At 43.7% G+C, this 23,643-nt stretch overlaps 6 protein-coding genes and 1 pseudogene across 10 annotated transcripts in view; 3 read left to right on the forward strand and 4 right to left on the reverse strand.

Annotated features, from left to right (window-relative positions):
* The window catches only part of LOC144697233 (uncharacterized), a 192,502-nt gene extending 184,199 nt beyond the window's left edge, over positions 1-8,303 (forward strand). For both annotated transcript variants that reach the window (XM_078569148.1, XM_078569149.1), the window contains exons 2-3: positions 5,956-6,078; positions 7,194-8,303. In XM_078569148.1, the coding sequence (XP_078425274.1) occupies positions 7,548-8,150 (603 nt within the window). In that variant the 5' untranslated portion in view covers positions 5,956-6,078; positions 7,194-7,547 and the 3' untranslated portion in view covers positions 8,151-8,303. The remainder of the gene's footprint in view (positions 1-5,955; positions 6,079-7,193) is intronic.
* LOC144697284 (uncharacterized) overlaps positions 1-23,643 on the reverse strand; it is a 555,771-nt gene that overhangs the window by 378,148 nt on the left and 153,980 nt on the right. The window contains exon 2 of the mRNA XM_078569236.1: positions 4,724-4,845. The gene's annotated coding sequence lies outside the window, so the exon portion shown is untranslated. The remainder of the gene's footprint in view (positions 1-4,723; positions 4,846-23,643) is intronic.
* The window catches only part of LOC144697128 (uncharacterized), a 386,815-nt gene that overhangs the window by 195,405 nt on the left and 167,767 nt on the right, over positions 1-23,643 (forward strand). The window lies entirely within an intron of this gene.
* LOC144697251 (uncharacterized) overlaps positions 1-23,643 on the reverse strand; it is a 248,138-nt gene that overhangs the window by 36,027 nt on the left and 188,468 nt on the right. The gene's annotated exons all lie outside the window — the stretch shown is intronic.
* LOC144697178 (uncharacterized) overlaps positions 1-23,643 on the reverse strand; it is a 685,261-nt gene that overhangs the window by 24,270 nt on the left and 637,348 nt on the right. The window lies entirely within an intron of this gene.
* Positions 1-23,643, forward strand: part of LOC144697083 (uncharacterized) — a 134,801-nt gene that overhangs the window by 22,263 nt on the left and 88,895 nt on the right. The window contains exon 1 of one of the 2 annotated variants that reach the window (XM_078568899.1): positions 17,335-17,527. The exons of the other annotated variant lie outside the window; for it this stretch is intronic. The gene's annotated coding sequence lies outside the window, so the exon portion shown is untranslated. Of the gene's footprint in view, positions 1-17,334; positions 17,528-23,643 lie in introns of those variants that run through there. 2 annotated transcript variants of the gene reach the window in all.
* LOC144697946 (uncharacterized) lies at positions 1,901-22,035 on the reverse strand (annotated as a pseudogene).

Here is a 23,643-nt window from a genome sequence, read left to right on the forward strand (position 1 = left end):
GGAGGTTGAGGGGAGATTTGATAGAGGTGTACAAGATTATGACAGGTTTACATCAGCTGGGCAAAGAAAAGCTGTTCCCGCCAAGGACAAGGGGACACAGGTTGAAGGTTTTAAGTGAGAGATGTGGGGGGAATGTGAGGAAGAAGTTTTTTTTTACACAGCGAGTGAGAATGACCTGGAACTCGCTGCCTATGAGGTGGTGCAATCAGAGATGATGAACGATTTCAAAAGAAAATTGGATGGGCACTTGAAGGCAATAAACTTGCAGGGATACGGGGATTTGGAGGGGGAATGGGACTGACTGAATTGCTCTACAGAGTCGGCATGGAGTCGAGTTACCAAATGGACCTTTTTGAAGGTAACTTTGTAACATTTAACCCATGTTGGTGCAGCTGTTCAACAAAACTAACAACTTCTTAAACAAATATTTGTGACTCTTGACCAATGGGAAAAGTGTTCCTCATTTCCCCGCAACAAATTGAGCCAATCAGCTTGGAGTCCCTTCTAACTGTGAACTATAACTTGTATCTAAACAGTGTGTCCTGGAACACCTGGTGCTCTGACCCCTTCCTGACCTTAACACCAGTTTTTTTTCCTGAAAGCTACATCACAGTATCTGGAACTTAAAGAGACAGGCAATTGTTAAGCTTACATACAGTACAATTTGGTAATATAAGCCTTATTAATTACACAAATGTGTCATCGAGGCGAAGTTTAACAGTTAACACTGATGAAGAGGCCAGTTATTTTGCAGGGAATCCCCACTCTTTTTAGTGACTTCAATGTGTTGACATCACCAAACCAAGACAAGTAAAACTTTCATACTCCTTAACCTTGTGTCGATCCTCAGTACGAGGTGAATCTTGGTAATATTTTCACCAGTCTAATCCACATGCTGACGAGGTGCAGCCAATGTCTAACACAGCACAGTTGAATGAGTCTGTGATTAACATACTCATCACTGGACCAAAGTTCCTTGTGACTAGTACAATTCCTTCACAGTGATCATCATCATCATCTTCAGCCTCAGAATTCTGTGTGTCATGTGTCACTTTGAAGACCCTGATTTTCCACTTTGGGCAGTTCATCACATAATGATATTTTGAGATAGACCGGAAACACCTGTTAATTGTTCCTTGGTCATTCCTGGGGTTCATTCACCTATTAGCGCTGTTCCAATCCTGTCTTTTGTTGTGATTTCTAGATCTGCTAAAGATGCTTTCACCCTCATTTGAAACCTGTCAAAGTCCAACTATTCTTCATCGGCATCCAATAGATCACTTTTCTTGTAAATCTCATCAATGAATCCAAATAGAAGATCCAAACCTTCATCAGTATCCAACTGACCAGCATCCAGCTCACTAAATACTTCGCTTCTGAATTTACTTTTGTTGGGAAGTGACAATGCCAAGACCAGACCTTGTTTCCTCCTTGGTAGGGACGTAACTCATGTCCACATATCCACTTCATTCTTCCACTGGTCGTGTGGCTCAGACTCCGAGAACATCGGCGGGTAATCAGATCCTGACAATTTCCACTTGCTTTCAGCCATTTCTCACAAAAGCTACTCAGGTTGTAAGTTTCTGTCTGAAATTTAATTTTCCTTTCGTTTCCAACCTTCACCATTAGACATGCATTCTCCATTACCATGTTATAATCCTAACAGCCTGATGGTGAAGGAAGAAACTGGAGCCAGTCTTGGTATAGATTTATTCACTGAGTGAAACATTACAGGCATATACCTCCTGACTCGACTCCACTCTATGTCAGTAAGGGTCTCTTGAGATGTGCTCAAGTAACTATCCAATCCATGATGTCCACCTGTGTATACTTAACCTCAATTGACAGCCACAGTCAGAGCACCTAAACGGTCTCTAATCAGTGTGACTGTCATGGTGTGTCAGCAGCTCGGATGAACAAGTGATTGGCTTGTGAACGGCATCTCCCTCGTGTGAACTCGCTGGTGTCTCAGCAGGGTGGATGGATCACTGAATCCCTTCCCACACTCAGAGCAGGTGAATGGCTTCTACCCAGTGTGAACTCGTTGGTGTACCAGCAGATGGGATGACCGAGTGAATCCCTTCCCACACTCAGAGCAGGTGAGCGGCCTTTCCCCGGCGTGAATTCGCTGGTGTTTCTGCAGGTCGGATGACTGAGGGAATCCCTTCCCACACACCTAACAGATGAACGGCCTCTCCCCAGTGTGAACTCGCTGGTGTGCCAGCAGGTCGCATGACCGAGTGAATCTCTTCCCGCATTCAGAACAGATGAGCCAGTCCCCGGTGTGAACTCGCTGGTGTGTCAGCAGGTAGAATGACCGAGTAAATCCCTTTCCACACTCAGAGCAGGCGAACGGCCTCTCCCCGGTGCGAACTCGCTTTTGCATCAGCAGGGGGGATGAATCACTGAATCCCTTCCCACATTCAGAACATGTGAACGGTCTCTCCCCAGTGTGAACTCGCTGGTGTGTCTGCAGGTGAGGTGACTGGGTGAATCCCTTCCCACACTCAGAGCAGGTGAATGGCCTCTCCCCGGTGTGACTGCGTCGTTGAGTTTCCAACGCAGACGGGGTTTTGAATCCCTTCCCACAGTCCCCACATTTCCACGGTTTCTCCATGGTGCGCGTGTCCTTGTGTCTCTCCAGGTTCTACGATTAGTTGAAGCTTCGTCCTCACACAGAACACGTGTATGGTCTCTCCCCATTGTGAATGGTGCAATGTTTTTCTCAAGCTGAGAAACTAGTTAAAGCTCTTTCCACAGTCAGTGCACTGGAACACTCTCACTCGGGGTGTCTGTGTCTCAGAACTTTTCCAGTTACACTGATGTTTAAAACCTTTTGAAACAGACAAAACAGACAAACGTTTCTCCTCCTAGATTCAAAGGCTGATCACATTCAGGTCCTGATGAATTGATTGACTGTCAGATCTTGACGTGATGTTTGTTTTGAGATTTCTGTCCGCAAATCCTCCCCTTCTAATATCCTGCTAAAGGAGTTTACAAAAGTCATTATTGTCACTACAGGATAGAAATTCAGAACAGACAATTCTATTTTCTATTGAACATTCTTTCCTCTCTCATTCCCCAGAAGCAGTAAGTCTCCATCCGAAACACTCTTGCTCCATTCTCACTCTGCTGTATCTAATATACACCCAATATTACTGTACTGAAAATGTGTATAAGATACAGTGCTCTATTACATGATTGGAGATACATGGTGCAGTGGGGATGAGCTTTATTTCAACAGCCAGTAGTGATGACCTGGAATCCACTGCCTATGAGGGTGGTGGTTCCAGAGATGATCAATAATTTCTAAATGAAATTGAATTGACACTTGAAGGAAATGGGACTGGGACTGACTAGATCGCTCTACAGTGAGTCGGTATGGACTTGAGTTGTCAAATGGACTCCTTCTGTGTCATAATGACTCTTATGACTGGAAATATATTAAGTAGCTACAGTACTGTCCTCCAAGACTAGAAGGATAACAAATGAACTTTAGTACAAAACTATAAATAATATATCTAAAGTGTCCCCCATTACAAAAGGATGACAATTTTCATAATGTTAATTCTGGTTTATTGTCAAGTAGCTTTATGGGTGTGAGTGTGGATGGTTCTCTCTGTGTAATTTAATTACATTTGGAGTCAGGGAGACTGCAAGATTGAAATTATCAGAAGAAGTTAGGTGTAGAAATGTACTTGAAATGCTAATTTGTAAATGTCGATGGGGCCTTAGTATGTGAGGTGTGAAGGGAATTTGCATTTTTAGATAAGTGAAGGGGTTCTTTGGATTTCAAAGGGACTTTAAGATTTTTACAATGAGCCAGATAAGCAAGGCTAAGCAGTGTGTTTATTTTTCCCAAAGGTTACTGGCAATATTGGCAACATGAAAAATGTTTATAGTATTGGAAAGGTAAAGTTCCAAAGACCTATGGAACAATGGAATTTACATAGTAAAGGGAGAGAAACATATATAAAGGAGGATGAAAGGTTATGTTGGGGGGCCATGTGAAATCTAGCAGGAGTGTGTGAAAAAGCCTTCAGGAAGCCTCCACCCATTTGTGCATAAGTTTACTGTGTCCAGTGACTAAAGTTGGAGACAAGCTTTTGGAAGTCCACTGTCAGGTGTGTACTGTGGTAACTTGCTGACTTGTTTTTTAAATTTAAAATCTATTTTGGATTGTTGCCTTAAAGAGGGTGTGTAATTTAGAGTCAGGTTAATTAGGAATTTTAGGATTTGTTATAGTATTAAGCAATTGCAGTCTTACATATGTGCTTGAAATCTTTTATTCTGTTAATAAATATTTTAATTTCATTTTTAAAATCTCTAAATATCTTAGTGAACACCTTGTTTCTGAATTCAGTGCACACATCTTCTCATAATAAATAGAAATTGCAAAACTGTTGTGATAGCGTGGCCAAGTTTCCCTTGTGGATATGGTCCACCTGGCACACATCATCTGCCACGTCATAACATCCCTATCACAACATTAGACATATCTTTGCCCTCTAGTACTGTGTTCTCCAGGGGACAGAATTCTTATGTAATAAAATAAGGGAACCTTCAGACATGGGGCTGGAGGCATGCGTGGGGGTGGGATGCATGTGACCGTGAGAGCAAGTAAAGGGGGGGCTGGGTTTCAATATGAGAGAGGAAGTGGGTAGGAGGGGTCCTGATACAATAATAGTGGGAGGGGTGGGGTTTAAAATCAACTAAAACTTACAACTTATCTTGTTCAGTCATAGCATCATCATCCCTCTGCTGGCCGATCACTCACTTGCCATTCCACTCGAATCACTCAAACTCACCCTGGAGACTCGTGGGATCAGTTTCCCACAGGCTGTCCTAGTAATACAGGACAAAAGGTAAAATAAGGAGCAATCCCTTAAAATAGAGGATAGTTAAACACCCTGAAATTGTCCCCTTAAATGTCAGCCATCTCCTTGGGAAACCACCCCTTTAATTGTGAACATTAGGAAAGAGACCATCCTTTTAGCCAGACATATAAATGTGTCAAGCTGAGGGAGCAAAGGATGTCAATGTCTTTAAGGGAGAGAGAGAGAGACCTGGGCCAACCTTCCAGAGTCTGCACCCTCCTTGGATTCACTTCCTTTCCCTTCAGTTCCTGCAAGTCAACAATTTGCCCCCAGAATGAGAAAAGAAATGGAAAGGGAGAAACATTGATTTCCTCACAGATGTTTCCCAGAGGAGGAAGTTTTAGTTTGAAGCTCATTGTCCAACTTCCGCATTGTGACGTCCAAAATGGAACCCTGCCTGCTCCGCGGTGACGTGCTCGGGTTCCAGTCTGCAGGCCAGGCGCGCGGACGCGGGAGCCCCGCCCCCACCTCCTCGAGCCAAGGTTTCCAGGCAACCGGCTGACGGCTCCGGCCAGAACGAGAAGCCACTCGGAGAACTCTGGAGAGAGGAAGATGCGCATGTGCGAGGGAGAGCCCGCCTCTTCCCCTCATGCTGAGTGGTTGACCAATGGGAAGAATTGGTGGACCGGAAGGACTCTGGTCCTCCAGCCAATCAGAGCGCGGGCTTTGTGTGAATGAAGGTTGAGCTTCACACAGACAAAAACTTCCTCCTGTGTCCAACATCTGTGAGTAAAACACTTTCTTTTCTCCCCCTTTCCATTTCTTTTCTCATTTTGGGGGGAAATTGTTGACTTGCAGGAACTGAAGGGAAAGGAAGTGAATCCAGGGAGGGTGCAGACTCTGGAAAGGTTGGCCCAGGTCTCTCTCTCTCTCTCTTAAAGACATTGACACCCTTTGCTCCCTCAGCTTGACACATTTATTTGTCTGGCTAAAAGGATGGTCTCTTTCCTAATGTTCACAATTAAAGGGGTGATTTCCCCAGGAGATGGCTGACATTTCAGGGGACAATTTCAGGGTGATGAACTGTCCTGTATTTTCAGGGATTGCTCCTTATTTTGCCTTTTTGCTGTAATTTTAGGACAGACTGTGGGAAACTGATCCCAGGAGTCTCCAGGGTGAGTTTGAGTGATCCGAGTGGGATGGCAAGTGACTGAGTCGTCCAGCGTAGAGATTATGATGTTGTGACTGAACAGGATATGTTGTAAGTTTTAGCTGATTTTAAATCCCACCCCTCACACTAATATTGTCTCAAGACCCCTACTCCCCACCCCTACCCCAAATCTCATATTTATGCCTGCACACCCCCAACCTGTTCTCAGAGTCACCAGCATCCCACCTAACTGCCCCCCCCCCACCAATTCCTCCAGCCCCACTGCTGATGTGTCCCTTATTTTATTTTATGAGTTCTGCACCCTGGACAATATATTGATATAGGATATATATATATGTCTAATGTTGTGATAGGGGACACTTTAGATATATAATTTATAGTTCTGTAATTAAGTTCATTAACTTTCCCAGTCTTGTGATATAACACTGTAACGATGTTATATATTTGCTGTCATAGGCACAGAAGGAGTCCATTTGACAAGTCGAAAGCAATCCCATTCTGTCAGTCAGTCAATCCCATTCCCCCTCAATATCCCCATTTGCCTGCATGTTTCGCCTGCAAGTGTCCATCCAATTTCATGTTGAAATTATTGATCATCTCTGCATCCACCATCATTGTAGACAGTGGGTTCCAGGCCATCACCACTCACTGCTGAAAAAAAATTGCCCCTCACACCCCATGTATCTTTTTTTTTATTCGTTCATGGGATGTGGGCTTCACTGGCTCGGCCAGCATTTATTGCCCATCCCTAACTGTCCCTGAGCATTTTAAGAGTCAACCACATTACTGTGGGCCTGGAGTCACATGTAGGGCAGACCAGGTAAGGACGACAGATTTCCTTCCCTAAACGACACTAGTGAACCAGATGAGTTTTTGCAACAATCAACGATAGTTTCACCAGCTTCATCAGACTTTTAATTCCATATTTTTATTGCATTCAAATTTCTCCACCTGCTTTGGTGGGATTCGAACCCAGGTCCCCAGAGTATTGACTGGATCTCTGGAATACTAGTCAGTGACAATACCACTATGCCACTGCCTCCCCAAAGCATGTAATAGAGTACTGTATATTACACACATCTCTAACCTTGTAATAAAGCACTGTGTATTGCACTAATTTTTAGTGCTGTACTGTTGAGTGTACATTCAGTACAGAAGAGTGTGAATGGAGGGAGATTGATGACTTTTGTGAACTCCTTTTACAGAATATTAGAAGATGAGGATTTCCAGACAGAAATCTCAAACCGAACTTCACATCAAGATCTGACAGCGTCACTCATTTCGTCAGGACCTGATATCATCAGCCTTTGAATCTAGAAGGAGAAACGTTTGTCTGTTCTGTCTGCTTCAAAATATTTTAAACATCAGTGTGACTGGAAAAGCACTGAGACACAGACACCCAAGTGAGACTGTTCCAGTGCACTGACTGTGGAAAGAGCTTTAACCAGTTACACAGACTGAAAAAACATTGCACCATTCACACTGAGGAGAGATATTCTACATGTTCTGTGTGTGAACAAGGCTTCAACTGATCATCGGACCTGGAGAGACACAAGGGCATGCACACCATGGAGAAACCGTGGAAATGTGGGGACTGTGGGAAGGGTTTCAGATCCCCCTCTGAACTGGAAGCTCATCGACGCAGTCACACTGGGGAGAGGCCGTTCATCTGCTCGTTGTGTGGGAAGGGATTCACTCATTCATCCAACCTGCTGACACACCAGCGAGTTCACACTGGGGAAAGGCCATTCACCTGCTCTCAGTGTGGGAACGGATTCACTCAGTTATCCCACTTGGAGACACACCAGCGAGTTCATAGTGGAGAGAGGCCATTCACCTGCTCTGACTGTGGGAAGGGATTCACTCAGTCATCCCTGCTGCAGAGACACCAGCGAGTTCACAATGGAGAGAGGCCATTCTGCTGCTCCGTGTGTGGGAAGGGATTCATTGATTCATCCAACCTGCAGCGACACCAGCGAGTTCACACTGGGAAGAAGCCGTTCACCTGCTCCGAGTGTGGGAAGGGATTTACTCAGTCAGTACACCTGCAGACACACCAGCGAGTTCACACTGGGGAGAGGCCGTTCACCTGCTCTGTGTGTGGGAAGGGATTCACTTGTTCATCGGAGATGCTGAGACACCATAGCAGTCACACCAAATAGAGCCCTTTCAGACTGTGGGTGTTAATCGTATCAATTGAGGTTAAGTATATATTGATTGGATATTTACTTGAGCACATATAAATAGACACTTAGTGACATAGTGTGGAGTCAGGAGGTCTATACCTGTAATGTTTCACTCTGAATAAATCTACGTCAAGGTAAAGATTGACTCCACCCTAAGGCTGTCAGGATTATAACATGGTAACAGAGGATCCTTGTCTAATGGTGAAGGTTGGAAACTACTAAAGGAAAATAAAATTTCAGACAGAGGCTGACAACCCGAGTAGCTTTTGTGAGAAATGGCTAAAATCAAATGGAAATTGTCAGGGTCGGATTACCCGTGGATGAGGCTTCAGCTGAGCTTTGAACCTGGAGAGGCTGAAGGACACGTGTACCATGGAGAAACCGTGGAAATGTGGGGACTCAGGGAAGGGATTCCATTCCTGGTCTTCCCTGGAAACTCATCAATGCATTCACACCGGGGAGAGACCGTTCACCTGCTCTGTATGTGGAAGAGATTCACTCGTCCAGTTTGCTGGGACACCAGGACAGTGTCACTAATGAGACATTTTAAATGCTCTGATGGTGGGGCAGCTTTAAAAACTAAATAAGAACATGAGAAATAGCAGGAGTAGGCCATTCGGCCCCTCAAGCCTGACCCGCCATTCAATAAGATGATGGCTGATCTGCCCCAGGCCTCAGCTCCTCTTTCGTGCCAGCTCCTCATAGCCCTCAACTCCGTGATATTTCAAAAATGGGCCTCATGGTCCACCAGCGAATTCTCACTGAGGAAAGACTGTTCACCTTCCCTGTGCGTGGGAAGGGATTCAGCCATTCATCCACCTGCCTGAGACACCAGCGACTTCCTACCACTACAGGTATATCGAAAATAAATATATTTGTCCCTGTTCCATTGAATCTACAGCACAGAACCAGGCCAGTTGGCTCAATTGGTCTCTGTCAGTATTTATGCTCCACATGAGTCTCCACCCATCCCTCTTCATCTCCCCTCATCAGCATATCCTTCTGTTCCTTTCTCCCTCATGTATGTGTCTAGCTTTCCCTTAAATGTATTCAAGAAGCCCAGCCTTTCCTGAAAAATTAATGCTCTCAGTTCTGGGATTATTCTTGTGAATCTTTGTTGCCCCTTCTCCAATGCATCTATTTCCTTTTTCTAAACGGAGATCACATATGTTGACAGTACTCCCAGTGTAGTCTAACCATGGTTCGAAACAAGTTGAACATAACCTCGCTGCTTTTCAATCCTATCCCTCTAGACTAGAACCCTATATCTGGGCCCCACACTTTAGGAAAGATGTGAAGTTCTTAGAGAGGGTGTAGAGGAGATTGACGAGAATGGCACCAGGGATGAGAGACTTCAGTCAGTTGGAGAGACTGGAGCAGCTGAAATTGTTCTCTTTAGATCAGAGAGTCATTGGGACAGAGGAGGAGGCCATTCAGCCCATTGAGTCCATGCCAGCTCTTTGTGGAGCAAACCAGCCCCACTGTCCCGTGCTATCTCCATATCCCTGAAAGTTTATTTCCCTCAAGTCTCCACCCAATTTCCTTTTGAAATCGTTCATCGTCTCCGCTTGCACCACCCACACAGGCAACGAGTTCCAGCTCATTACCACTCGCTGCATAAAACAGTTCTTCCTCATATCCCCCTGCATCTCTTACACAAAAAGTTAAATCTGTGTCCCCCTCATCCTTGTACCATCAGCTGATGGGAACATCTTTTCTTTGTCCACCTTATCTAAACCTGTCATAATCTTGTAAACCCCTATCAAATCTCCCCTCAACCTCCTGTGCTCGAAGGAAACCGACCCCAGCCTGACGTCTACAATAAATAACAAATAAATTACGTTAATCTCTGAAATCAAATGGGAATGTTTGATTTCTGTTTTAAAGATATGAGGAAAATATTGTGCTGGATAATAAAGAAATTGGAATAATTCACCGTGGGTGTAGATCAGTGGAATGTAACAATCTGGTTTCCACCTACATTCTAGTGAAAGGGAAGAAAGTGGAGATGAAATGAATAAGTTGATCGCTGTATCTTGGCGAAATTTGTATCCTTTGCCGATGAACTTCTTTAAAAGAAAACCACACTCGGGTCTTCATTCTCTGCTTGTTTTATTGATCCGAAAGGTGTAAAAGGTAGAAATCTGGCAGAGCTGAGAACAGACGACTTGCTATGTGGGAACAGGGAGATGAACAGCTCCCGGAGGACAGAGAAAACAAGAGTGCCTTGAATCCTAGACGACACCTGGGTGTCAAGGCCACCATGTTTTCACTGCTTGGCATGGGAATGCTGACTCCCTGTACCGGGGACGGAGCGTGGGAAGCCAATTGTTTGAGAGTTTGATGTGGCTTGGGCGGGTACAGATGGTTCAATGACAGGTTTTGTAATTGGTCCTTTCAAATGTTAGCTCAGCAATGGTTGGGTTAAATCAGACTCCATAGACTTTGTGATGTAAAAAAGTATCAGAAGGGATTCCCTGAGCACAGAGATTTGTAGAGGTTTTACATATTGCATTGACTGGTGCCATGGCATCTGGGGCAGACCAGGGAGCATTTACGTGGAGATGGTGCTTCTACCCAGAGTGTAATGGTAATACTGCTGCACTTTGATACTACTGCTCAGACATGAGCATGTGTCAGGTCTTATTTCTACTGAATAAAATCTAACCACTGTCACCAATAAGGGTTATCACTGTGAATCATTTCAGAGTTTGGGAAAAGGGGATAAAGGGTTAATTGACTTCCTGAACCCTATTTTCTAACATCGCTGTGTCAAAAATAAAATCTCACCTCCCCCTCTGGCTCCTTTGCCAATTACCTTAGAGGGACTCACTTTCTGTAAAAGAGCCTGCCAAACCCTCACCCACTTTCCCTAAAGTGCAGAAATCTAATCATGAGAAGCCCTGCAGAATGAAATATTTTTACTAAAAAAAGTTTATTAATGAAACAGAACATGGTTAAAAAAAAACAGAAAATTACTCGAGGAACAAAGACAACCAGAATAAAAGGATGTGCACAATGTTCAGGACCCAAATGGTTTCTGTTCGGCTCCTCTGTACCCTGTTCCCGTGACTCCTGCATTGGATACAGGGGCACTGAACCCCGGGGGTCGGGTCACCCCCTCCTTTGTCCTGATTGGTTGGAGGCCCATTTCCCAGTCAGTCCTCCAGCACCTTCCTGTCTCTCTATTAGCGTTACGCCCATGGCAGTTTCCCAACTGGGGCGCAGGCCCCGTTATTCTCAGCTAAATTCAGCCCTCAGCTCCGTCGCCTGGCTGTCATTGACACGAGCAATAGAGAGTCAGAAAGGTGCTGGAAGCTCAAATGGTAACTCAAAACTTGTGGCTCTAAACCAACACTTCAACATTTGTCCATCAAATACTTGTTATTTATACTGGGGTTTTTACAATGAGATTTAAGCACCGGAGGCCAAGGGCGGAGGATTTTAAAGGGTAACTTTCTGTTTCTAATGTTGTATTGTCCAGAGTGTCAGCCGTTACTCAGTGGATCACACTCCCACCTCTGGGTCAGAAGGTTGTTTCTTCAAGTCCCAGCCCAGGGGCCTGAGGACAAATATCACATCCAAACTTCTGAGTGCCAGCACTGGGGGAGTGCTGCACTGTCAGAACTGCTGTCCTTTGACCCAACAGCCCTGTCTGCTGCTTCAGGTGGACTTAGAACTTCCCGGAGCCACTATTTTGAAGAAGAGCAGGGGAGTTATCCCCAGTGTCCGAACGAAAATTTATCAATCACATCACTAAAAATAGATCATCTGGTCATGACCACATTGCTGTTTGTGGGATCTTGCTGTGTGTAAATTGGCTGCTGCGTTTCCGAAATTACAACAGTGACTGCACTTCAAAAGTATTTCATTGGCTGTAAAACACTTTGGAATGTATTGTGGTCGTGGAAGACACTATATAAATGCAAATTTTTTAATTTTACATTTATATTACATAATCCTGTTATCTGTAACTTAACTGATTTCCGCCATCCCCAACTTGCCATTTAATAAATTCACTTATGGTTCGGACAAGACATTGACTTTTACAACTTCATGTGGGTGATCAGTCTGTAGAAGTGTAACCCTCTCCGGCTCCTTCTTTGACAGTAATTCTTGGGGAATTCGGCCTCAGGAGTCTGGCTCCATCTTTGACAGTAATTTCCTTGGAACTCGGCCTTTGGAGTCTTCAGTACTTGGCTAGCGAGGAAGACCTTTAGAACCTCGACTTTTATCCACAAAGTGACCATTACCTCACATCAGAGTTGGACCAGTTGTAAAATGACAATTGGTCATTGGAAGACAATAGAAATAGTACTGTTTCATACTATCCCTTCATGTGATTCTATACAATCCCTTATTCATACAATTTCAAATGTTGAGGCTAATCAGAGCTTGAAGGTCTCTCTTGCTAGTACATTTATCATCATTGCACATTCTTTAGAAACACAGCAATTAAGGTTTTACATTTTTACAGAAAATTAAATTCAGTCTTTTACTATAATTACTGATTAATAATTGTAGCTCGGTTAACTTCAATCATCTATTACCGACTGGTAGCTAATTAATACAGTAATCTTGAATTAACACATTTGGTGAATACAAGATATATTGGCTCAAAAAGACAGCTTGTGGAAGACAATAGCTTTATTTCTCACTGATTTTGATTGTATTTAAAAATGAGTTTTATTCTTGAGCTGGACTTTGACAGAATATGAAGTCCCGTAGCTTAACAAAATTAGAAAAGAATGTCTTTGTTTAAACAATTACTGCTAGCTCTGCAGTGTCGAGAAACATTTAGGTTTATACTGTGTTAATTTTTAAAATAAAGATCCAGCCTTTACAAAGTAATTATCTCTTACATTGCAAGGTTCATTACTGAATAATCATTTGTTTCATGACTGCCTTTCAATACGAAATCAATATATAGTTAATAAAGTTACAGAATGTGAAATGGCTGCAGCAAGCCACATGTTAGAGTTTAAAATGGCTTCCTTGACCTTGTTACTCATAACAGTGAATATGGTATGAAAGTGATTGAATTTTAAAAGTAAATTTGATTACCCAGGCCTACGTACAGTTTCCTACATTACAAATGTGACTATACTTCAAATGTGCTTTGTTGACTGTAAAACATTTTAGGAGGTCCTGTGGTCATGAGAGGTGCTATAGAAATGCAATTTATTTCTAATTGTCTGCATACTTGGGTATTTAAGTTCAGTCCCCTCATCAAAATCATTGATAAAGATTGAGCTTTAATTTTGTGTAATAACCCTGTCTTTGATGCCATTTTGAATACTCTGTGAAAATCAAAACACAGTTATATCCTGAATTGTTTGTATAAAAACACAGCGAATTGTTGTGATGTGGAATGCACTGCCTGAAAATGGTGCGAGGAGCAGATTTGAATGTACCTTTGAAAAGGGAACAGGACAGATCCTTGACTAAAAAACAAAACTATAAGACAATGGGATGAATTGGATAGCTCTTTCAAAGAGCCATCATGGGCACGATGGGCCAAATGGCCTCCTTCTATGTTCTATGAGCCTCGTGTGCAGTTAAAGTGAGTGATAATGACCTGGAACCCACTTCCTATGAATGTGGTAGAAGCAGAGATGATGGAATGTTTTTGAAACGAGATTGGATGGGCACTTGAGAGAAATAAATCTCCAGGGATACAGGGATAGAACGGGGCAATGGGACTGACTGGTTTGCTCTACAGGGAGCCGGCATGGACTCAATGGGCTGAACGGCCCCATTCTCTACCCTAATGACTCTATGATCCATAGAGAGAAATTTCAGTTGCTCCAGTCTCTCCATTAACTGAACCCCTCATTCCTGGTGTCATTCTCATAAATCCTCTCTCCAGTCTCTCTGAGAACTTCACATCTTTCTTAAAGTGTGGGGTCCAGATCTTAAGTTCCATTCGAGAGAGATAGATAGAATTGAAAAGCAGGGAGGTTGTGTTCAACTTGTTTCAAACCATTATTAGCCTGCGCTGGGAGTACTGTCAACATTTGTGATCTCCATTTAGAAAAAGGAAATAGAGGCACTGGAGAAAGGGCAACAAAGATTCACAAGGATAATATCAGAACTGAGAGCATTTAACCCTTAGGAAAGGCTGGGCTGCTTGAATACATTTAAGGGGAAGTTAGATACACACATGAGGGAGAAAGGAATAGACAAATTTGCTGATGGGGGTGGGGGAGATGAAGAGGGGTGGGTGACGTTTCATGTGGAGCAGAAGTACTGACATAGACCAACTGAGCTGACTGGCCTGGCCCTGTGCTGTAGACTCAATGGAACAGAGACAAATGTATTTATTTTAGATCTACCTGCAGTGGTAGAAACTCGCTGGTGTCTCAGCCGGGTGCATGAATGGCTGAATCCCTTCCCAAACTCAGATCAGGTGAACAGTCTCTCCTCATTGTGAATTCGATGATCAGTTGCAGCCTCATCCATGGGTAATCAGGCCCTGACAATTTCCACTTGCTTTCAGCCATTTCTCACAAAAGCCACTCGGATTGTAAGCTTCTGTCTGAAATTTTACTTTCCTATAAATTTCAAACTTTAGTATTAGACCAGCTTTCTCTGTTACCATGTTCTAATCCTGACAGCCTTAGGGTGGAGTCAATCATTATTTTGGTATAGATGTATTCACAGAGTGAAACATTACAGGTATATTCCTCCTGACTCCACACTATGTCAGTAAGTCTATTCATGTGTACTCATGTAAATATCCAATCAATATCTACTTAACCTGAATAGATACAGTTAACACCCACAGTCAGAATATCTAAAAAATCTCTAATCGGTGTGACTACCATGGTGTCTCAGCAGCTCTGAAGAACAAGTGAATCCCTTCCCACATACAGAGCAGGTGAACGGCCTCTCCCCAGTGTGAACTCGCTGGTGTGTCTGCAGGTGCACTGACTGAGTAAATCCCTTCCCACACTCAGAGCAGGTGAATGGCTTCTCCCCGGTGTGAACACGCTTGTGTCTCTGCAAGTTGGATGAATCAGTGAATCGCTTCCCACATGCAGAGCAGCAGAATGGCTTCTCTCCATTGTGAACTCGCTGGTGTTTCTGCAGCAGGGATGACTGAGTGAATCCCTTCCCACAGTCAGAGCAGGTGAATGGCCTCTCCCCAGTGTGTATGCGTCGATGAATTTCCAGATCTGACAGGGCTTTGAATCCTATCCCACAGTCCCCACATTTTCACCGTTTCTCCATGGTGGGTGCCCTTGTGACTGTTGAGGTTTGAATATCAGTTGAAGCCTCGTCCACACACAGAACACGTGTACAGTCTCTCCCTGCTGTGAATGGTGCGATTTATTTTGGGTTGTGTAACTGATTAAATTTCTTTCCGCAGTTAATGTCCTGGAACCCACTCACTCAGATGTCTGCATCTCGGTGCTTTTCCAGTCACACTGATGTTTAAAATCTTTTGATGCGGACAGAACAGGGAAACATTTCTCCTATATTCAAAGACCAATGATATTCGGGTCCTGGTGAATCGACTGGCACTGTCAGATCCTGACGTGATGTTTGGTTTGAGATTTCTGTCTGTAAATTCCCCTCTTCTAATATCCTGTAAAAGGAGTTTACAAAAGTCAGTGCAGGGTAGAAATTCAGAACAATTTGAGTTTTTCTGGAACATTATTTTCTCTCTCATTCCCCAGAAGTTGTAAATCTCCATCCCACACACTCTCCCTCTGTTCTCACTTTGTGTACCTGATATTCACCCTCCCAATTGTCCTGAAGGTGCCGGTTTATGCTGATCGACAGATCCATGCTCAGCACTTGCTGTCCTGTACAGGGACCCTAAAATCTTCATGCAGGCTGCTCACCATAGATCCGTCTATGTTACTGGACTAAAATTGTGTGCAATATTCAGTAATGTCAGACTTATTAGAGATATGGTGATGGGGGGAGTGAGGGAGAATTTTATTCAGGGAGCGAGTGGATATGACCGACAACAACACGAGACCTAGAAATTCAGAACAGACAATTCTAGTTGCTTTGATCCCTGTGACTTGAAATATAGAATATATATATCTATATATGTATATATATATGTGTGTGCGTGTAGATATGTATATATGTGTGTGTATATATATATATATATGTATGTGTATATATATATATATGTGTGTGTGTGTGTATATATATATGTGTGTGTGTATATATATATATATATGTTACATCGCTACAATGCTATGGGACGAGTAATATTATCTCATGTTTATGACAGAACCAGGAAATAATTTGGGCTCCGCGACCTCGTCTGGTCGAACAGGGATTGACCAATGGAGAGAGATGAGAGACCGCAGGCCAGGCGCGCGGACACGGGAGCCCCGCCCCCACCCATTGTTCCCCCTACCCCTCCACCTCCTCGAGCCAAGGTTTCCAGGCAACCGGCTGACGGCTCCGGCCAGAGCGAGAAGCCGCATGGAGAACTCGGGAGAGGGGACGCTGCGCATGTGCGGGGGGAAGCCCGCCCCTTCCTTCATGCTGAGGGATTCACCAATAGGAAGATTTGGAGGACCGGAAGGACCCGTGGTCCTCCAGCCAATCAGAGCGCGGACATCGTGTGAATGAAGATTGAGCTTCACACAAACTAAAACTTTCTCCTGTGTGCAACATCTGTGAGTAAAACACTTTCTTTTCTCCCCCTTTCCATTTCTTTTCTCAGTCTGGGGGCAAATTGTTGACTTGCAGGAACTGAAGGGAAAGGAAGTGAAAGATGTTTTTGTTTTTGTTTTGGAAAGGAAGTGAATCCAGGGAGGGTGCAGACTGCAAAGGTTGGCCCAGGTCTCCCTCTCTCTCTCTTAAAGACATTGACATCCTTTGCTCCTTCAGCTTGACACATTTATTTGTCTGGCTAAAAGGATGGTCTCTTTCCTCATGTTCACAATTAAAGGGGTGGTTTTCCCAGCAGATGGCTCACATTTAATGGGACAGTAAATTGATACAGGACAGTGATATGTCTCGTGCCGTTACAAGATGCATATTTTATATTTGTGTGGGACGGAGAATGACAGATTTTACGGAACGAAAAAGGAAAAAATGTTCCACAGTAATCAGAAATGCCTGCTCTGAATTTCTATACTATACTGACAGTGATACATTTTGTAAACTTCTTTTACAGGATGTTAGGAGGGTTTACAGACAGAAATCTCAAATCAAACGTCATGTCAAGATCTAACAGAGTCAATCGATTCATCAGGACCTAAATATCATTGGTCATTGAATCTAGAAGGAGAAATGTTTGTCTGTTCTGTCTGCTTCAAAAGATTTGAAACGTCAGTATGACTGCAAAAGCACCGAGACACACACACCCGAGTGAGAGTGTTCCAGTGCACTGACTGTGGAAAGAGCTTTACCCAGTGACACAACCTGAAAAATCATCACACCATTCACAGCAGGGAGAGACCATACACCTGTGTTGTGTGTGGATGAGCCTTCAGCTTCAGCAGTTCAAGAAGGCAGCTCACCACCACGTGCTGAAGGGCAATGAGGGTCGGGCAATAAATGCTGGCCGAGGCAGCGATGCCCACATCCCATCAATGAATTTTTTTAAATTGTCAAACCTGGAGAGATACAAAGGGCACCCGCACCATGGCAAAACCGTGGATATGTGTGAACTGTGGGAAGGGGTTCAGATCCCCATCTCAGCTGGAAATTCACCAACACAGTCACAATGGGGAGAGGCCATTCACCTGCTTAGAGTGTGGGAAGGGATTCACTCATTCATCCTCCCTGCTGAGACACCAGCGCATCCACACCGGGGAGAGGCTGTTCACCTGCTCTGAGTGTGGGAAGGCATTCAGTACTTCATTTGACCTGGTGACGCACCAGCGATTTCACACAGGGGAGAGGCCATTCACCTGCTCTGAGTGTGGGAAGGGATTCACTCAGTCATCTCACTTGCAGACACACCAGCAAGTTCACTCGGGGGGAGGACAGTCATCTGTGCTGAATGTGGAAAGGAATTCACTGGCTTTTCACACCTGCAGGTACACCAGCAAATTCACACCGGGGACAAGCCATTCTCCTGCACTGATTGTGGGAAGAGATTCACTCAGTTATGTAACCTGCAGACACACCAACAGGTTCACACTGGAGAAAGGCCATTCACCAGCTCTCAGTGTGGGAAGAGTTCACTCAGTCATCCACCCTGCTGACACACCAGCGGGTTCACACTGGGGAGAGGCCGTATACCTGCTTTGAGTGTGGAAATGGATTTGCTCATTCATCGCACCTGCTGAGACACCAGCGAGTTCACACTGGGGAGAGGCCGTTCACCTGCTCTGAGTGTGGGAAGGGATTCACTCAGTCAACCTACTTGCTGAGACACCAGCGAGTTCACAATTGATTCCAGGGGTTGGATTCTGCTGTTATTGCTGCTGTTAATCACATCCAGGACTGAACCATGTTCATTCTGACACTGGGTGAAGTGGGAGGGTCGGAGGGTTTCTTTCTGCTGGACTGGCCGGTCTCACAACTTTGCTTCCGGTGGGGTGATGCTCTTTGAGCCTGGGAGTGCACATTTCCACTGAAATGATTCACAAAAGCTGATGAAGGACACTTATTTTATCCTGGACAGTAAATAGTGTTTTTCCTACTACTACTGGTAGATCTAAAATAAATACATTTGTCTTTGTTCCATTGAGTCTACAGCACAGAGCCAGGCCACTTGGCTCAATTGGTCTATGTCAGTATTTATGCTCCACATGAGCCTCCACCCACCCCTCTTCTTCTCCCCCATCAGCATATCCTTCTATTCCTTTCTCCCTCATGTATGTATTTAGCTTCCCCTTGATTGTATTCATGCGATTCACCTCAACCACTCGCTGTGGGAGCGAGTTCCACATTCTCACCACTTGCTGGGTAAAGAGGTTTCTCATGAAATCCCGATTGGATTATTGAACCCCTTCATCATCTTAAAGACTTCCATCAGGTCACCCTTCAGTCTTCTCTTTTCTAGAGAAAAGCAGCCCCAGCCTTTCCTGAGGGTTAAATGCTCTCATTTCTGGTATTATTCTTGTGAATCTTTGTTGCCCCTTCTCTAGTGCCTCTATTTCCTTTCTCTAAATGGAGATCACAGATGTTGACAGTACTCCCAGTGTAGTCGAACCATGGTTCGAAAAAAGTTGAACATAACCTCCCTGCTTTTCAATTCTATCCCTCGAGAATGGAACACTATATCTGGGCCCCACACTACAAGAAAATTTGAAGTTCTTAGAGAGGGTTCAGAGGAGATTGACGAGAATGGCACCAGGGATGAGGGACTTCAGTTAGTTGGAGAGACTGGAGCAGCTGAAATTGTTCTTTTTAGATTATTAGGGTAGAGGAGTCCATTCAGCCCATCGTGTCTATGCCGGCTCACTGCAGAGCAAACCAGTCAGTCCCATTGCCTCATTCTATCCCTGTTGCCCTGAAAATTTATTTTCCTCAAGTGCCCATCCAGTTTCCTTTTGAAACCGTTCACTGTCTCTGCTTCCACCCCACTTGTAAACAGCGAGTTCCAGGTCATTACCACTCACTGTGTAAAAACGTTCCTCCTAATTTCCCCCCATATCTTTTCATTTTCATTCTTTCATGGGAAGTGGGTGTCACTGGCTGGGCTAACATTTATTGCCCATCCCTAATTGCCCTTGAGAAGGTGGTGTTGAGCTGCCTTCTTGAACCGCTGCAGTCCATGTGGTGTAGGTACACCCACAGTGCTGTTGGGGTGGAATTCCAGGATTTGACCCAGCGACAGTGAAGATATACCCATGGTGATGTAGATATATCTCCTGTACAAAACTTTAAATCTGTGTCTGCCTCGTCCTTGTACCATCAGTGAATAGGAACAACTTTTCTCTGTCCTCCTTATCTAAACCTGTCATAATCTTTTACACCTTTATCAAATCTCCCCTCAACTTCCTTTGCTCCAAGGAGAACAACCCCAGCTTCTCCAACCTAACCTTGTGGTTAAAATCCCTCATCCCGGAGCCATTCTGGTAAATCTCCTCTCCACCCTCTCAGGGACCCTCACATCCTTCCTAAAGTGTGGTGACCAGAACTGGACTCAATACTCTAGTTGTGGCCTAACCAGAGTTTTATAAAGGTTCAGCATAACTTCCCTGTTTTTGTTCTCAATCCCTCTATTTCTGAAGCCCAAGATCTCACGTGCTTTGCTAATTCCTCTCTCACTCTGTCCTGCCACCTTCAATGACCTCCTCTCATGAACCCTCATGTCCCTGCTCACTCTTTAGAACTGTGCCATTTACATCTATATTTCCTCTCCCTATCCCCTCTGCGAAATATCATTGCCTCAGTCTTCTCTGTATTAAATTCCATCTGCCACTTCAGAGAATGTTAAGGGGAGCTTTAGGTGTTAAACTAAACATTCAGAGGAAGCACTGCTTTCTTCAATATGTCACCCACAATTGAAGATGATCCCCTCCCTTTCAATGTATACGAGACTCATAGAGCACAGAATGAGGCCATTTGGCCCATCATGCCGGCTGCTGCGAATATATAAGTTCATAATTCATTCGTTTTCAAAAATAACTTTTAGTTTGGGGATTGAAATGTAGCTCGATGGAAACTCTGGGTTGAGAAACTGTTGAACGCAACTCTGATGGAAATCCAAATCAAAGAAGCCTGGGCTAATTATAGTTAAAATGTGACCTTTGTTTATTCAGTAAGGTCAGCGTTAATAGTGAGAACACTTCAACAATGGATGATCCATTGTGGATTTTTCTTTTTATTTTCTCACTGAAGGCAGTTTCAGTCAGCAGCCTGGTCAGTCAGCAGGAAGCGTGGGACCAGGAGCTGTGAACCAGCTGTGGGATGAGAAGCCAAGAGGGTCATTAGGAATCAGCGTGTTGCTCATGTTTAAATCCCTCAGCAAGAAGGTAGTGAAACTTCCGCTTGAACTGAGAAGTCCACAGCTTTGAGGCCTTAAAGGAAAATTGCAGTGTTTCTTAGACTAAAGCTGATGGAAGGACCCCCATAAAATCTTGGAGCTTGGAGAATAGCTGGAATACTGAGGAGAATTAAAGTGAATTCTGGTGAGCTTTGACATCCCTCTGTGATGGTCCCAAGAACAGAAGAGAATGAACCTTCAAGATATCGTTAAGTATAAGTTCTCTTGTGGAGCAATTAAAAAGTAGAACCGGGTTTAAAGCATAAATCTTTATAAACTATAGCATTAAGTTTGTAGTGCTGGTTTTTAATATTCTTTTGTTTTATACATAAAGTAAATTTTGGTTTTGTTTGTAAATGTGGAATCTTGTGGTGTAATTCTTTCAGTTATCACTGGGTGTTCGAATTTCTCTTTAAACGTTAATGGTCCTGACCGGGATTGTAACAATCGGCAGAAACAATATTTCAAAACAAACCAAAGAGGACAAAGTATGATTTTCCTTATTTTGCACAAAGCATTATTACATTTTAAGACATCCCTCTTCTCGGATACCCAGTAATTTCTTAGTTGGAGCACATCTTTTTATGAAACAATCCGATAATTGATGACTAAAAATGGAACGAATTGTAGTCCCTTCCAAAGCAGGAGGGCTATCGTCCAGCACAGAGGCTGACTGGGATTTCTTCTGTAGACCAATCGATAGGAACTTTTCCCTCCAACTATCTGAAGTGAATTCTTTCCATGAATCGTCCATGTCAGCGCAGTTGTCAACTTGCAGTTTGGCCGATCAGTTAAGATTTTCTGCAGCATTTCATCGATCACGGCGTGATTCCTTTCACAGAGTCCATTGCTGAAAGGATTTTCAGCTGTGGTGTTCATGACCATAATGTTCATGTTTTCACACACGTCTCTAAACTCGTCATTAGCAAATTTCCCCTCCATTATCAGTCAGAAACTTAGCTGGTGCCCCAGGTCCAGTCCCTATCCATTTCTCCATGACTTGGTCGATAATCTCCCTTTTGTCCTTGCCATGTATTATTGGAGAAAGACTAAATCGGTTACTATGTCTATAAAATGTAGAATGAAAATATTTCTCTCTTTGTCCCATCCCATTAGATCCATAGCAACTACCTGGTTAAAGTCACGTGCCAAGGGAAGGTTTACAATAGGATGAGACAGCGTCCTCCCATACTTTTTACACATTTCACACTTTGCTCTAATCTCTTCTATGAGCCTTGCATACTCTTCACCAACCTGTATCTTTTAGCAGGATTTGTTATCTTTGACAGGGTGAGCAAATAGTCTGTTTAGTTTTAAAATAATTTGTTTTCTTCTCTCTGATTCTTATCATTGATGCCATTAATCTTTCTCAAACACTCTGATTAGAAACATCCGGTATTGTTAAGGGGAGACGATAATGTCCTGATTGAGTAAACTGCAGATCCACTGACTTTCCAAAAACAGTTGCCTTATCTTGCTCCATGTCCAGTTGCATTTGTGCCTTTTTTGTGGAAGGTTTACTCAACAGTAAGGGTATCACACTAGAGAGTTCACCAGTCCTGATAAAGTGGCTGACTCCAGCTATTTTGCAAAAATCCCCACTCTTTTTTGTGACGTCAATGTGTTCACATCACCAAAGACAAAGACAAGTCGAACTTTCATACTCCTTGTGTCAATCCTCATTACGAGGTGAAGCTGGATAACCGACTAATCCACATGCTGACGAGGAGCAGCCACTGTCTAACACAGCACAGTTGAATGAGTTTGTGATAAACACAATCATCACTGGACCAAAGCTCCTTGTGACTAGTACAATTCCTTCAGAGTGATCATCATCATCTTCAGCCTCAGAATTCTCTGTATCATGTGTCACTTCGAAGACCCTGATTTTCCACTTTGGGCAGTTCATCACATAATGATATTCTGAGTCAGGCCTGAAACACCTGTTAATTGTTCCTTGGTCATTCCTGGGGTTCATTCACCTATTAGTGCTGTTCCAATCCTGTCTCTTGTTGTGATATCCAGATCTGCTAAAGGGGCTTTGACCCTCATTCGAAACCTGTCAAAGTCCATCTATGCTTCATAGGCATCCAATAGATTATCTTTCTTGTAAATCTCATCAATGAACCTGAACAGAAGATCCAAACCTTCTTCAGTGATGGGCATCCAGCTCACTAAATACTTTGCTTCTGATTTTACTTTTGTTGGGAAGTGACAATGCCAAGACCAGACCTTGTTTCCTCCTTGGTAGGGACGTAACCCGTGTCTACATCTCCACTTCATTCTTCCACTGGTCGTGTGGCTCAGACTCTGAGAACATCAGCGGGTAATCAGACCCTGACAATTTCCATAATATAAAAGCAAATTACTGCAGATGCTGGAAATCTGACCCAAAAACAGAAAGGGTTGGAAAAACTCAGCAGGTCAAGCAGCATCTGTGGAGAGAGAAACAGAGTTAACGTTTCGAGTCCGTATGACCCTTCTTCAGAGCAATTCCCTGACAATTTCCACTTGTTTTCAGCCATTTCTCACAAAAGCTACTCGGATTGT

This window comes from Cetorhinus maximus, chromosome 23 (genome assembly GCF_964194155.1).
Source record: "Cetorhinus maximus chromosome 23, sCetMax3.hap1.1, whole genome shotgun sequence".
In the NCBI taxonomy this organism is placed as follows: Eukaryota; Metazoa; Chordata; class Chondrichthyes; order Lamniformes; family Cetorhinidae; genus Cetorhinus; species Cetorhinus maximus.